Source organism: Hoplias malabaricus, chromosome 6 (genome assembly GCF_029633855.1).
Source record: "Hoplias malabaricus isolate fHopMal1 chromosome 6, fHopMal1.hap1, whole genome shotgun sequence".
NCBI classification, from domain to species: domain Eukaryota; kingdom Metazoa; phylum Chordata; class Actinopteri; order Characiformes; family Erythrinidae; genus Hoplias; species Hoplias malabaricus.
The window spans coordinates 4,610,920-4,623,887 of record NC_089805.1 but is presented as its reverse complement, the minus strand read 5'-3'; the positions used below and the strand labels follow the sequence as shown (position 1 = coordinate 4,623,887).

Below are 12,968 nucleotides of genomic sequence, written 5' to 3'. Positions count from 1 at the left end.
GTTCAAATGTGGACTGTTCAAAGCTCATGTGAGAGCATGGGTTTGGGACTTGTGGCTAGATAACTTCTTATTTAAATGATGTGAGCATTATATGTACAAATAAATTGCATTCATTTTGTTATCAGTTGAAGATCAGTTGTTTGTTTAAAAAAGAAAGCAACTTTACATTTAAAATGTAAGTCAAGGAAACCATATTTTATGCCAGAGGTTGCTTTTATTTTTAAACTGTAAACCAGATGCTTCCCCAGTTAAAACCGTCATGTTCTCTGCAGAGTATTATCCAAAATTAGCTACAAGGAACAGTGAAACCGTAGTGTGTCAGCTTTAAGAGATCTGGTTGGTTTTTCTGTTCTCTTTCTCTGGTCAGGTGTGCATGCCTTTCTTGAGCATCTGCAGATTCAGTAGAATGCTCCACATTTCTCACTGAATTAATGTAAACCTGATTCTGTGGAGAAACAGTATCCATACTGTCTTCTCCATACTTTGTCCTTGTGTGTGTGTGTGTGTGTGTGCCCGCACATTATTTTCTGGTCTCAAAAGATATGTTTGCAAGTTCAATGTCTACATTGTTTCATCTCTCAGGTAAACGTAAAGCACTGAAATTAAATTTTGCAAATCCACCAATCAAACCAGCCACAAGGTTCACCCTCAACACGGCAGGACCACCGTTTCAAAACCCACACATGTGAGTATACATTTTCCTCTTCACTTGTTTTGAAGCCTGAGTAAATATTTCACAACTGTTAAAAACCAATAGTAAACCTTTTAAGAGTTTTAAAGAGAAAGTTTAAGTTTTAGATTATTAGATGTATGCAAAGATATTCAGTGTTTTGGTGCCAACTGTGATTTTCTGGAGAAACATTCAGACTCTGAATTATTCACTGTGGTGGTGAGAGCATCCAAAAAATCTGAAGCTTTTATAGTTTGCTTCAGGAAAAATCTTTTATTAGAGTCATGCTATGTGAGTTCTGTGCACCACTTAATGGACCTCCATGAATATTTCACATTATTGTAGTTACTGACAGATATGAGTATGAATTAAAATGAAAATAGCAGCTTAATTTGCTTTAAAACTGACAATTTTATTAAACTGACGGAAAAACCCGAGCTCGCTACGGAAATTCTTGAACGCGACCGTGACGTCACTGGTGGACAACAGCTGAACAACGCCGCGGTAAAACACCGTTATGACCGACTGTTATGACAGTATCTAGCTAAATAACCAACATTATTCATGACAATAGCCTAGCAATAAGCTAAACTCAAATGTAGAGGTACCGTTATTCTTGTAAATGTGATCGAAGTCGAACTCGAATTCATCCGACACTATAAACCTCAGTAATGCAGCTACGTAGCCGAGTATAATCTGAGCCACCGAGTTTAGCGAGTCAAGCTAACGTTAACTAACACCAACTAAAACAGGCGAAGTGAGTGTCCTTACCCTGTTTACCTCCATGTTACAGAGGCTCTTGAACACCTTTCATTGGTGTCCTTACATGTCCATATTGTTGGAAAAGCGCCAGTGAAATGAGCTACAGATAACGGAGTGAGTGGATGGTCCTTTCCAAAGTGCCCGTTTAAAGTGGAAAAATTTAGTCCATTTTCTGGATATTTTGGGATCTTTGGGCCATTTGTGCACAGATGTCCCACTGTACATTGAATTATGTACATGGCAACGGTCTTTTAAACCTTATTCCTTGAATAAGTAAGAAATAACATGTTTTCTGACTATCAATAAACACAAGTTAGGAACTCAAAAATTCCACTGTATTTATTTGTTTGACACTTTCATAGAGCTGGTGCTTAGCTTTTAAGATTGTGAGCTACTATATGGCATTCAAGAACTCAACAAGAGTGTGTTTGTGTGTGTGTTCAGAGAGCGGCTGCGTACACACAGTATTGAGTCTTCAGGGAAGTTGAAGATTTCTCCAGAGCAGCACTGTGATTTCACGGCGGAGGATCTAAAGGACCTGGGGGAGATTGGGCGGGGGGCTTATGGCTCTGTCAACAAAATGGCCCATAAACCCAGCGGACAGATCATGGCTGTAAAGGTAACCCTCAGTGATAAATTGTGCATTGTTTCAACTATGATATGCTCTTATAACACATCTGAGATTACACTTACTAAGGCTGCAAGCTATGGTCCTATAAACTGCACATTTGAGAAACACCTGGTTTAAAGCAACACTATGTAAGATTTAGTATTTTTGGTATATCTTGGGTTCCCTTAAAGTTGCTGAGTGTAATTTCATTTTTAGCACTATCCAGACATCAAGGGGAAAGCGGAGAGGGAGTGATTTATACCTGCCTCTTAAAGATACATAGTGCAGTTTCTGCAGTGCTGAGCCTTGAGTAGCAATGACACAGTCTCTGTTTTATCAATAAAATAATAAACCTAGTGTTGCTTTAATGAAAAAACATATAAAGAAGAATCAGTGATGTTGATATAAACCTAAGAGGAAGCTAACGAAAGCAACAACAAATTTTAAACGATTCTTAAACCTACGCTATGACAGTGCTTTGGTTGATTGTGTGTGTGTGTCTGTGTGTGTATGACAGAGGATCAGATCTACTGTGGATGAGAAGGAGCAGAAACAGTTGCTTATGGACCTGGATGTGGTCATGAGAAGCAGTGACTGTCCCTACATTGTTCAGTTCTATGGAGCACTCTTCAGAGAGGTGCAGTAAAGTGTTGTTTTAAAGCTACACACGCTCTCCGTCACTTCACAGCTACTCTCTTTCATTCTCTTTTAATCTCTACACAGTCTCTCATTTTATAGCCTTACTTCTTAAATTTTGCACTGGAGTAAACATAGCTAACATGGACAACACTGGTTTAAGTGAAATCAGAGTGGATAACACTGTAGTGAAGCTCAAATCTCTGTCCAGATTGGAACACCCGCATATTATATACACCCTTGCTATAACGGTCAACGTATAAACACACGTACAATTATCAATGTAAGTGAATTTAAAAATAATGATTATATGAAGAAAAATATAGTGATGTTCATCACGTTAACTGCTTGTTGAATATAAGGTTTGACTCCTACCTGTCACATGAAACTGCCCTGAAATGGTCCTTTTGAGGCTGCTCCAGGACTCAGTGCTGGCAGAGGCACTTTGGCATCGACAGCTGGATAATAGGTTGCTAGATGAGGTTTCAGATTTGCATTTCCCCATTTCACAGCAATATTTCTGGCATAGATTTTGTATATTGCCTCATCTAAATTGGCTGTCTCTCCCTTTTCATTTGGCTGAAAGCTTAAATGCTCGCAGACTGGTGAAGTTGCATTTAGTTTGTAACAAGGTTTGCTGCCATTGTGTCCATTTTATAAAACGAAGACTGACAGTCAGCCGATTAGCCACTGCGGTTCATATTCCAGCAGTTCAGAAAAATTACACTCTTACAACCTTTTTTTTTTAAATGTTAAACAATAAAGTCCTTGCGAATATTGGAAAAATATGTATACATTGCGTGGTTGCTAGCCATTCCTTGTGGTTGGCTGGTCAGTAACGTCCTTGTGGTTATTGCGTCAGCCGTTCTTCAAACAGATTAACAGTCAGAAACTAACTTCATGAACTGTTGATTGCAATTAAGATCTCAGCTTATTAACTAGTCATAAAATATATGATAATTCTCTCTTTTCCTCTCTTCCATTCAGGGTGACTGTTGGATATGTATGGAACTCATGTCTACCTCGTTAGACAAATTCTACAAATATGTGTATTCCACATTGGAGGATGTGATCCCAGAGGAGATTTTAGGCAAAATTACGTTAGCTGTGAGTCATACTTCCTAACTGCGCTTTATCTTTTCCATTCTGTGTGTGAGTGGATTATGACAATATTATTATAGTGTGGTTACATCTTTTTTGCTCTTTTTTTTTACAGACTGTGAAAGCACTTAACCACTTAAAAGAAAACTTGAAAATTATTCACAGAGGTAAGATATAAACTGTGTTTCAAAACATCTTCAAGCCACAGAGTTATGAATGTGTTAACTAGCTGGGACTGGAAATGCCATAGTTATTTACCGCTATGGATCCACATTCCAGGATGTATCTAATCAAGTTTTCTGCTCTGTCGCTCTCTCACTTTCTCTCCACAGACATTAAGCCCTCTAACATCCTCTTGGACAGGAATGGTAACATTAAGCTGTGTGATTTCGGTATCAGTGGGCAGCTCGTTGACTCCATCGCAAAAACCAGAGATGCGGGCTGCAGACCATACATGGCAGTAAGTCTCATTTTCTAACAGCAAGTTATTCATTCAATTATACTTACATTCATTCATGTGGCTGAAAGATCTGCTATTAAATCGTCAGACCCAAGCACCCAACCCACTGATCTGCTTCCACTATGACAGATTTAGCCACCTTGACCACTGGGAGGCCCAGAGGGCTCTTCTGGTGAGGGGAACATCCAACCTGGAGGAACTGTGCTGTACAAGTTTGAGTTCCTTGGGGTCTGGGAGGCTGGATCTGTGCTAGTGCAACCAGGCCGGTGGTTCTCCCATGACGTATATATGTACAGGCCTCTCAAGATTATATTTACAGTACAAGCCAAGTATTAAAGCTGGAATTCTTTTTCCCCTAATGTTGTTGGGAGCTTGTCTGTCACTTTTTGAGCCATGCACTGTTCATATTTTGTGATGTGATCTAGTGTTAAATAGCCTGCTGGTATTAACTTAGGGAGCTGAAACTGTTTTTCATCAGCATTTACATTTATGCTCTTTATGTTCTGTGTCGTCTTCACTAAAGTTAAAATGTCCAAATGACAGACCAAGCGACAAACAATTTTTCTTTTTATTACAAGCTGCTTGGTTTGCTTCTATTTTACATGCTCTTCTATGTTGCTTCCATGAGGTAGAATCACATGACTACACGTGCAGTAGAATGGTTTAAGGGTATATGAACAAACAGTGGGGGACATATGTATAATAATAAAAAAAAATGGATAAGAGGGCGGCACGGTGGCGCAGCAGGTAGTGTTGCAGTCACACAGCTCCAGGGACCTGGAGGTTGTGGGTTCCAGGTGACTGTCTGTGAAGAGTAGGGTGTGTTCTCCCTGTGTCTGCGTGGGTTTCCTCCGGGTGACTGTCTGTGAGGAGTAGGGTGTGTTCTCCCTGTGTCTGCGTGGGTTTCCTCCGGGTGACTGTCTGTGAGGAGTGTGGTGTGTTCTCCCTGTGTCTGCGTGGGTTTCCTCCGGGTGACTGTCTGTGAGGAGTAGGGTGTGTTCTCCCTGTGTCTGCGTGGGTTTCCTCCGGGTGACTGTCTGTGAGGAGTGTGGTGTGTTCTCCCTGTGTCTGCGTGGGTTTCCTCTGGGTGCTCCGGTTTCCTCCCACAGTCCAAAAACACACGTTGGTAGATTGACTGGTGACTCAAGTGTCCGTAGGTGTGTGTGTGTGTGTGTGTTGCCCTGTGAAGGACTGGCGCCCCCTCCAGGGTGTATTCCCGCCTTGCGCCCAATGATTCCAGGTAGGCTCTGGACCCACCGCGACCCTGAATTGGATAAGCGCTTACAGATAATGAATGGATGGATGGATGAAAAAAAGGATAAACTGCATTAAAAGAAAAATCAATTTAGAAGTTGTCAGTGTCGATTGTGAATTCATTTTCAGTTAATTGCCCAGCCCTACAACACACATTACTACATAAGTATCAGATCCTAACAGCAACAAATTTAATCATTTATTCCTGCTGCTGAACTGTCGGATTCATTAATCCATCCATCCACACATTGTCATTTAATTATTTATTGACACCGTGTATTACTGCCAAAGTATCGGTTCTTAAAAATAGGCCGTTCACCCATGTATTCAGTCTCAGTCGGTCTAATGCTAGAGCTTTGGACTCGAGACCAATCCTTTTATATGGTTCATTAATTTGTGAATGCATTCAGTGACAACTGTAAACTGTAAAAGGTTTCAGACTCTTAACACCCACACATTCATTCACTGTTTATCAGTTACAGTAGATGCGACCTTTAACTCCTTGAATGAGACATACTGATTATTCATTCATTCAATGTCAGTGAAAAATTCCACATACCCATATAAATAAAGAATCATCACCACAGTCAAGAATGCTGATAATTATTTACTTTTATGGTTTGAGAGAGGGAGAGAGAGTGTGAGTAAGAGTTGATGGATGGTATCTGTTTATCCCCTGTGCTTCAGCTTGTGTGCATACTACTGTATTTGTGAGGGTGGGAGACGCTCCTGTCACACCACTTTTCTTTCTAAATACAGATACGGTGTTATGATACAGCCTTGACTACCACACCTAATCACATGGTGGTAGCGTTCATTCATAGCTGTTCTTCATTCATTTGAATCAATCTCTCTCTCTCTCTCTCTCTCTCTCTCTCTCTCTCTCTCTCTCTCTCTCCTTTCTCTCTTTCTTATGCTCTCTCTCTCTCTTTCTTGCTCTCCCTCCTTTCTCTCTTTCTTATGCTCACTCTCTCTCTCTCTCTCTTTCTTTCTCGCGCTCTCTCTCTCGCTCTCCCTCCTTTCTCTCTTTCTTATGCTCACTCTCTCTCTCTCTCTCTCTTTCTTTCTCGCTCTCCCTCCTTTCTCTCTTTCTTATGCTCACTCTCTTTCTCTCTCTCTTTTTTCTCTCTTGCTCTTTCTCTCTCGCTCTCTTTTTTCTCTCTCTCTCTCGTGCTCGCTCTCTCTCTTTCTCTCTCTCTCTCACCCCATAATCTGTTTAATCAGTTTTAATTGCCTAATCTCTCAGTTCCTTTTATATTTTCCTGAGAAATAACTGTGAATCTAAAAGTGATATCTGAATTAAAAATAATCCCAATTGCTAAATATACTCTTATTTGGAATTTTTCTCATCTTTGTGCTACTTTGGGGTTTCAACACACTACATTTCCCATTTTCCTGATTTTAGCTTCTGTTTATTATTTGTTGTTTGCCACATTTGTGTTTATATGATTCTGAAACAGCTCTGTTCTTGTAAAAGTCTGATATTGTATGAAGGTTTCTACTTTACTGTGTTGGTGGGCTAGAATTGTTCTAATTGTATCACTTTCGGCACCTCCTCATCCTAAAAGCATGCATCCTAAGACAGAACTAATTTAGGCGTTGGGGTAGGAGCTTGTGCTTGTGGGAGTTTGCCTTTGAGTCGCATGCTCTCTACTACCTTTGTGTGTGTGGGTGGGGGTGTCTTTGTGTGTTCGGTATTAGAGCAGTAGCACTGCAGTTCTCTCTGGCTGACGTCACACACTAATTATAGCAAGCTGACTTCATCCTGCGTGTCTCCCCTCTGCTTTAAAAACCACGTCACTTTTGTGAGTGTGACCGGTGAGTGAGAGATGGGGTGAGATCATGCACTGAACATTTACAGGTGTGATCGTGTTCGGTTGTGAATTGGTTTTCTGCTGATATGTTTGTCCCTAAAGGTACATGATGTGATTATGATAATTAAATGGGTTTTATAACATTTAATTACCTCAAGGATGCTCTGTTTACATATAACCTCTTGGTGTAAATAGGCCCTTGAGAAGACATGTTATAATCAGAGAGAATAAGGTACAGATAAATGAAAATTACAGCTTTATTACTTTGTGTTTATGTACTGTCTGTCTTTCTGTTTACAAAAGTTTGGAATCACCTATATTTTTTTTTTTTATTTCTAGTTCATAAAATAGCCAATGTGATTATGCTATATTTTACTTTATATTTTTAAAACTGGTCAGTGAAGCATCACAATGATTTTGAAGCTGTTATTTTATGGTAAATATATTACACAGTGTTCCTTTAAATGGTCTTAATATTAAATGGCATTTTTAAGCCTAAAAATATTAAATAAAAAAATCAATTGAAATCACTGGATGTTATTAGAACATAAAAATAACTTAATGTTCTATTTTTTATAAATAAATATTTAAAACATAGATAAATAAATGTAAAATGTACACTTGCTGAACCCAAAGTACAAGGCTGTAGATCTGAGACACCTGCTGTTTTTGGGTCAGAAAGAGTGTGTTTGGATCTCTCAGTCGATGAGATCATAGTCTACAGCAGGTGGCTACAATTTGTACTCATCCCACACAGCTCTGATACATCGTGGCAATGTCTCTCTTTCTCTTTCTCGTTCACAGCCAGAGAGAATAGACCCCAGTGCCTCCAGGCAAGGTTATGACGTGCGTTCCGACGTCTGGAGTTTGGGAATCACGCTGGTATGTGGAGGAAGTCATCAGTAGCTACAGACAGTGTTGCAATCTGTGTGTATTTATATGACTGTTAGCTCTTCCCAAACACTCTGACTGGAGAGCCTTCTATTAGTGTTATTTATTTTGTATCACATTATTTGTGCATATCTGTGTCATTCCTCGGATGATTTACGTAACACAACAAAAATTCCTAAAAAATAAAATTGAGATTTACACTTTAACTTATCTCAGTGGGGTTTTGAGACATCAGCAGCAGAGTTGGGACAATGGTTTAACTGCTGTAACTGTTTTTCTTGCACTATAAATATTACACATTAAGAGTGGTGTTATGATGAATAACATTCTGGCTGTGGACCAATGATAGCTGAGATGACACATCATAACACAATTCATCTACTGTGCTTTTGCTTAAACGTCTGCTGTAATACGATATCACCACATTCAGGTAGATGTTCTTAAAAATGAAATACTTCCAAAAGAATACTTTTCAAAATATCACAATGTTTTAATGTGGATATAATGCACTAGCAGTGGGACGTTTTTTAAAAACTGCCGTCAAATTCAGCGTTTCATATACAGTGCTGGGCAGCAGGTAGTGTCACAGTCACACAGCTCCAGGGGTCTGGAGGTTGTGGGTTTGATTCCCGCTCCGGATGACTGTCTGTGAGGAGTGTGGTGTGTTCTCTCTGTGTCTGCGTGGGTTTCCTCCGGGTGACTGTCTGTGAGGAGTGTGGTGTGTTCTCCCTGTGTCTGCGTGGGTTTCCTCCGGGTGACTGTGAGGAGTGTGGTGTGTTCTCTCTGTGTCTGTGTGGGTTTCCTCTGGGTGACTGTCTGTGAGGAGTGTGGTGTGTTCTCCCTGTGTCTGCGTGGGTTTCCTCCGGGTGACTGTGAGGAGTGTGGTGTGTTCTCTCTGTGTCTGTGTGGGTTTCCTCTGGGTGACTGTCTGTGAGGAGTGTGGTGTGTTCTCTCTGTGTCTGTGTGGGTTTCCTCTGGGTGACTGTCTGTGAGGAGTGTGGTGTGTTCTCTCTGTGTCTGTGTGGGTTTCCTCTGGGTGACTGTCTGTGAGGAGTGTGGTGTGTTCTCTCTGTGTCTGTGTGGGTTTCCTCTGGGTGACTGTCTGTGAGGAGTGTGGTGTGTTCTCTCTGGGAAGAAACCGGAGCACCCGGAGGAAACCCACGCAGACACAAAGTCCAAAAACACACGTTGGTAGGTGGATTGGCGACTCAAAAAAAAAGTGTCCGTAAGTGTGAATGTGTGTGTGTCTGTGTTGCCCTGTGAAATACTGGCGCCCCCTCCAGGGTGTATTCCTGCCTTGCGCCCAATGATTCCGAGGTGGCTCCGGACCCACCGTGACCCTGAACTGGATAAGGGTTACAGATAATGAATGAATGAATTAATATACAGTGCTGCACTAAATCCCATTTAACTAAGTACGTTATACTATATTTATTATCAAAATGTGGAGTTTTGGTTTATTAAGTACTGATAATTTTACAGAATTCTCAGTAAAGGATTTGGTTTATGATTACGGGATTCATAGATTCTTTAAAATAATGGTGGCACATTCTACTGCCTCAGCTGTTAACTCAATCATGTGGTGATAAGTGAGGCTGCCCTATGGCACCTCTGTCACATCAATCTCAGAAGTAGAGGGTGCAAAAACACTAGTAAGTGGGCTTACTCTCATTAGTATATTTGCACAGGAAAAATGTTAATTTATGATATTATGTGTGTGTGTTTGTGCATTTCAGTATGAACTGGCCACTGGGCGGTTTCCTTACCCCAAGTGGAACAGTGTGTTTGATCAGCTCACCCAAGTGGTGAAAGGAGACCCTCCTCAACTCAGCAATTCAGAGGAGAGACAGTTCTCCCCCAAGTTCATCAACTTCGTCAACCTGTGGTACTGTTCTCTGTTTCACCGTCATACACACAAACAAAGCACATGTTTTAGTAGATGATGTCAAACACAGTATGTAATAACACTGTGTAATGTCCCGTGTGTGTATGGTTTTAACAAACTCCTTAATATAGCAATAAACGGATTAGATTGTAGTGTAATAATTAGGATTTTACTTCTAATGGTCTCACATCTCCATCAAACCTTATTGCTCAGTTTGGATTTTTCCTCCTGGGCCATCACATTGTAGCACACCTCTCATTAATATGAACAAGACTTTTCCCAGAAAGAATCTACTCGTGAAACCTGTTGAAATGGTGCCCTCTGCTGGCTGAGCTGTGTATTTAAGTGTCTGTTAAAATCTTTGATCTCCACTGTGCGCTCAGATGTTTAACACCTTTCCTTCTCCTCTCATATTTCAGCCTTACCAAGGATGAATCTAAAAGGCCAAAGTACAGAGAACTTCTGGTTAGTCGGGTCTGTTTGGCACGGTGCTTTATTTACTCATTTTATTCCTGCTTCATTTCTTTATTCATTAAATTGTAATAACTTTATACAGGCGAGTTAGCTGGGAAACAAGTAATGTTGCTTTTTAAAATTGCTCTTATGATGATACAGAAGATGGCAGAGCTATTTCGAATCTAGGATAGTCCAGAATTGTCATGTCACCAGTCGGTTAAACACTGTTATTCATTATTATTTTTTATTGTTTTTAAAGAAACATCCCTTCATCCTGATGTATGAGGAGCGCTCTGTAGATGTTGCCAGCTACGTGTGCAGGATCCTCGATCAAATGCCTGCTTCACCTAGTTCTCCCATGTATGTGGACTAAGGGAATGACCACACACACACACACAAAGACACACACTTAAACAAAAAACACAGTCTCCACATTCTGGGGGAAACAATAAATGCAAGCTATTGTGTAAGGATTTGCTTCTTCAAAAAAAGAAAATAATTGCAGTGTTAAAAAAAATGCAGAAACACCAGGTGCAATAAGATGAGGTGTTTTCAATCACATCTGTAAAATGTCATCTGAACACACACAAACGCATACACTATCTCCCTGTCTCTGTCTGTCTATATCTCTGTCTGTATTTCCCTCATCACACACCCACCCGCCCACTGATGCTTAAGTATAATAGTAAACGAATGAAGCCACTGTGCTCTCGGCTCATCTCAAGGACGTGGATGGAGAATAGTGATTTTAAATAATTGAAAAAAAAAAAAAGATTTAAAATAAACTTCTTGGAAATGTAATCCTACTTCTGATGTATGTTGGAGGAAGTCGACATACTGGAACTGTGCTGACTATGGTGCCCTGTGCCCGCCTCTTCCATGTCTGTGTTTTTAGAGAATAAACAGTGGACCCTTAATCTCAGTTTTGCTCCGCATGTTTTATGGCTTTTCTTTACAGGAATACTCCAGCGTTTTTCAACTAAGACTCAATCTGCTGCATACACTACGTATGGTTGATTGCTACAAACTATGGTTTTATGTCATTTAAATATGAATTAGTAAAGAGCAAGAGCTACTTGATGCTGGTAATGATAACAAAACAACAAAAACATGGATTAGAAGCCATCCTCCATGACTAACAAAAACACAACCACAAAATCTTATAGTAACAACCTGAGGAAAATACAGCTAGCAAAGAAGGCTAGCGCTGTTGTTAGCTAAGTTGTTTTTCCTTTGCAAGAGTAGGTGTAAGTAGAGTGACTGTTTCATTATGTGAAGAAATATCACTTAAGAAGATTGCTATTTGTTCCTTTAACTAGAGTTTGGTGTCCTTCACTTGCCCCCTCCTTAAGTTCCACTATTTCAAGGTTTTATTTTCGCTTTGAAAATGAAAAGCACATTTCACTCAATAGAGGCAGTTTATAGCAATCAACCTTATGCTGCAGATGGATCACAGGTTTAAAAAGGCTTAAGTATTCCTTTAATGGTGCAAATGATCATCCTTAAATAAGGATATATTCAGCTATTCATTATCTGGGTGGGGAGTTTTGGAGTAGGGTAAGCTAAAAGGAAAAAAAAATATATATATATGGTGCAGGGCATGAGTTTGGTCACCACTGGCTGTGGACGGAAGGCGATATTGTAGTCATAACCTGGTCTCTGCCTAAAATGACTTGTGTCCTCAATGTACAATGAAACACGTTCTGATAGACAAGTAAATAAAGAAACTCAGAAACAAGACACTTGTGTGCATATGTTTGTTAAACGTATATCATGATTTAATGTATGTATACACATTCATATCACAATTTTATGAACAGCTGCTTGTTTCTACAATCAGTGTCCATTTGCTGAGCTTCACTAAGCATACAGAAGCACTTTATAGTTCTACAGTTATGGATGGTAGTAAACATGTTACTCTGCATACTTTATCTCCCACTTTTACTCTGTTCTTCCTTGGTGAAGACTTCCACAGGGTATGATTTTGGTTGTCGATCATTCTCAGTGTGGCACAAACACTACATAGACTTCCTTTCATGTTGTGGAGACATCATTACCCCTAACCCTATCCATAAGCCAACCTTAAAGCGTGTCTTTGCCTTAAAATGTCATGATATACGTTGTTCACCAGCAGGTCCCCACAAGAAAGACATGTCCCACAAGTATGTAAACAGGTTTCCCCACAGTGTGATATAGTCCTGGCTCACACACACACACACACATTGGTTTTGCTCAACTGAAATAATGATTTTTGTAGATAATTAATGCTACACCTTAACTTCAGTAACCAAACGTAATTTTATAATAAAATTTAAAATTTCTAAATTAAAATGACATTTTGGTAAAATAAAGAAACAAAAAAACTGAAGTTGAGAGGACCACCAAAATGTTCTCACAATGCGAGAAATGTGAAATATTCCTATCTTTGT

At 39.9% G+C, this 12,968-nt stretch overlaps 1 protein-coding gene across 13 annotated transcripts in view; it reads left to right on the top strand.

Moving 5' to 3' along the window:
- Positions 1-12,265, top strand: part of LOC136699563 (dual specificity mitogen-activated protein kinase kinase 4) — a 32,209-nt gene extending 19,944 nt beyond the window's left edge. For 6 of the 13 annotated variants that reach the window (XM_066674372.1, XM_066674375.1, XM_066674376.1 and 3 more), the window contains 10 exons: positions 583-685; positions 1,877-2,051; positions 2,560-2,679; positions 3,666-3,785; positions 3,895-3,946; positions 4,112-4,239; positions 8,112-8,189; positions 9,935-10,083; positions 10,503-10,557; positions 10,799-12,265. In XM_066674372.1, coding sequence (XP_066530469.1) covers positions 583-685; positions 1,877-2,051; positions 2,560-2,679; positions 3,666-3,785; positions 3,895-3,946; positions 4,112-4,239; positions 8,112-8,189; positions 9,935-10,083; positions 10,503-10,557; positions 10,799-10,912 — 1,094 coding nt within the window. In that variant the 3' untranslated portion in view covers positions 10,913-12,265. Of the gene's footprint in view, positions 1-582; positions 686-1,876; positions 2,052-2,559; positions 2,680-3,665; positions 3,786-3,894; positions 3,947-4,111; positions 4,240-8,111; positions 8,190-9,934; positions 10,084-10,502; positions 10,572-10,798 lie in introns of all 13 variants that reach the window. The other 7 variants (XM_066674365.1, XM_066674373.1, XM_066674367.1 and 4 more) reach the window with 4 other exon arrangements.
- The last annotated feature ends 703 nt before the right edge of the window (positions 12,266-12,968 follow it).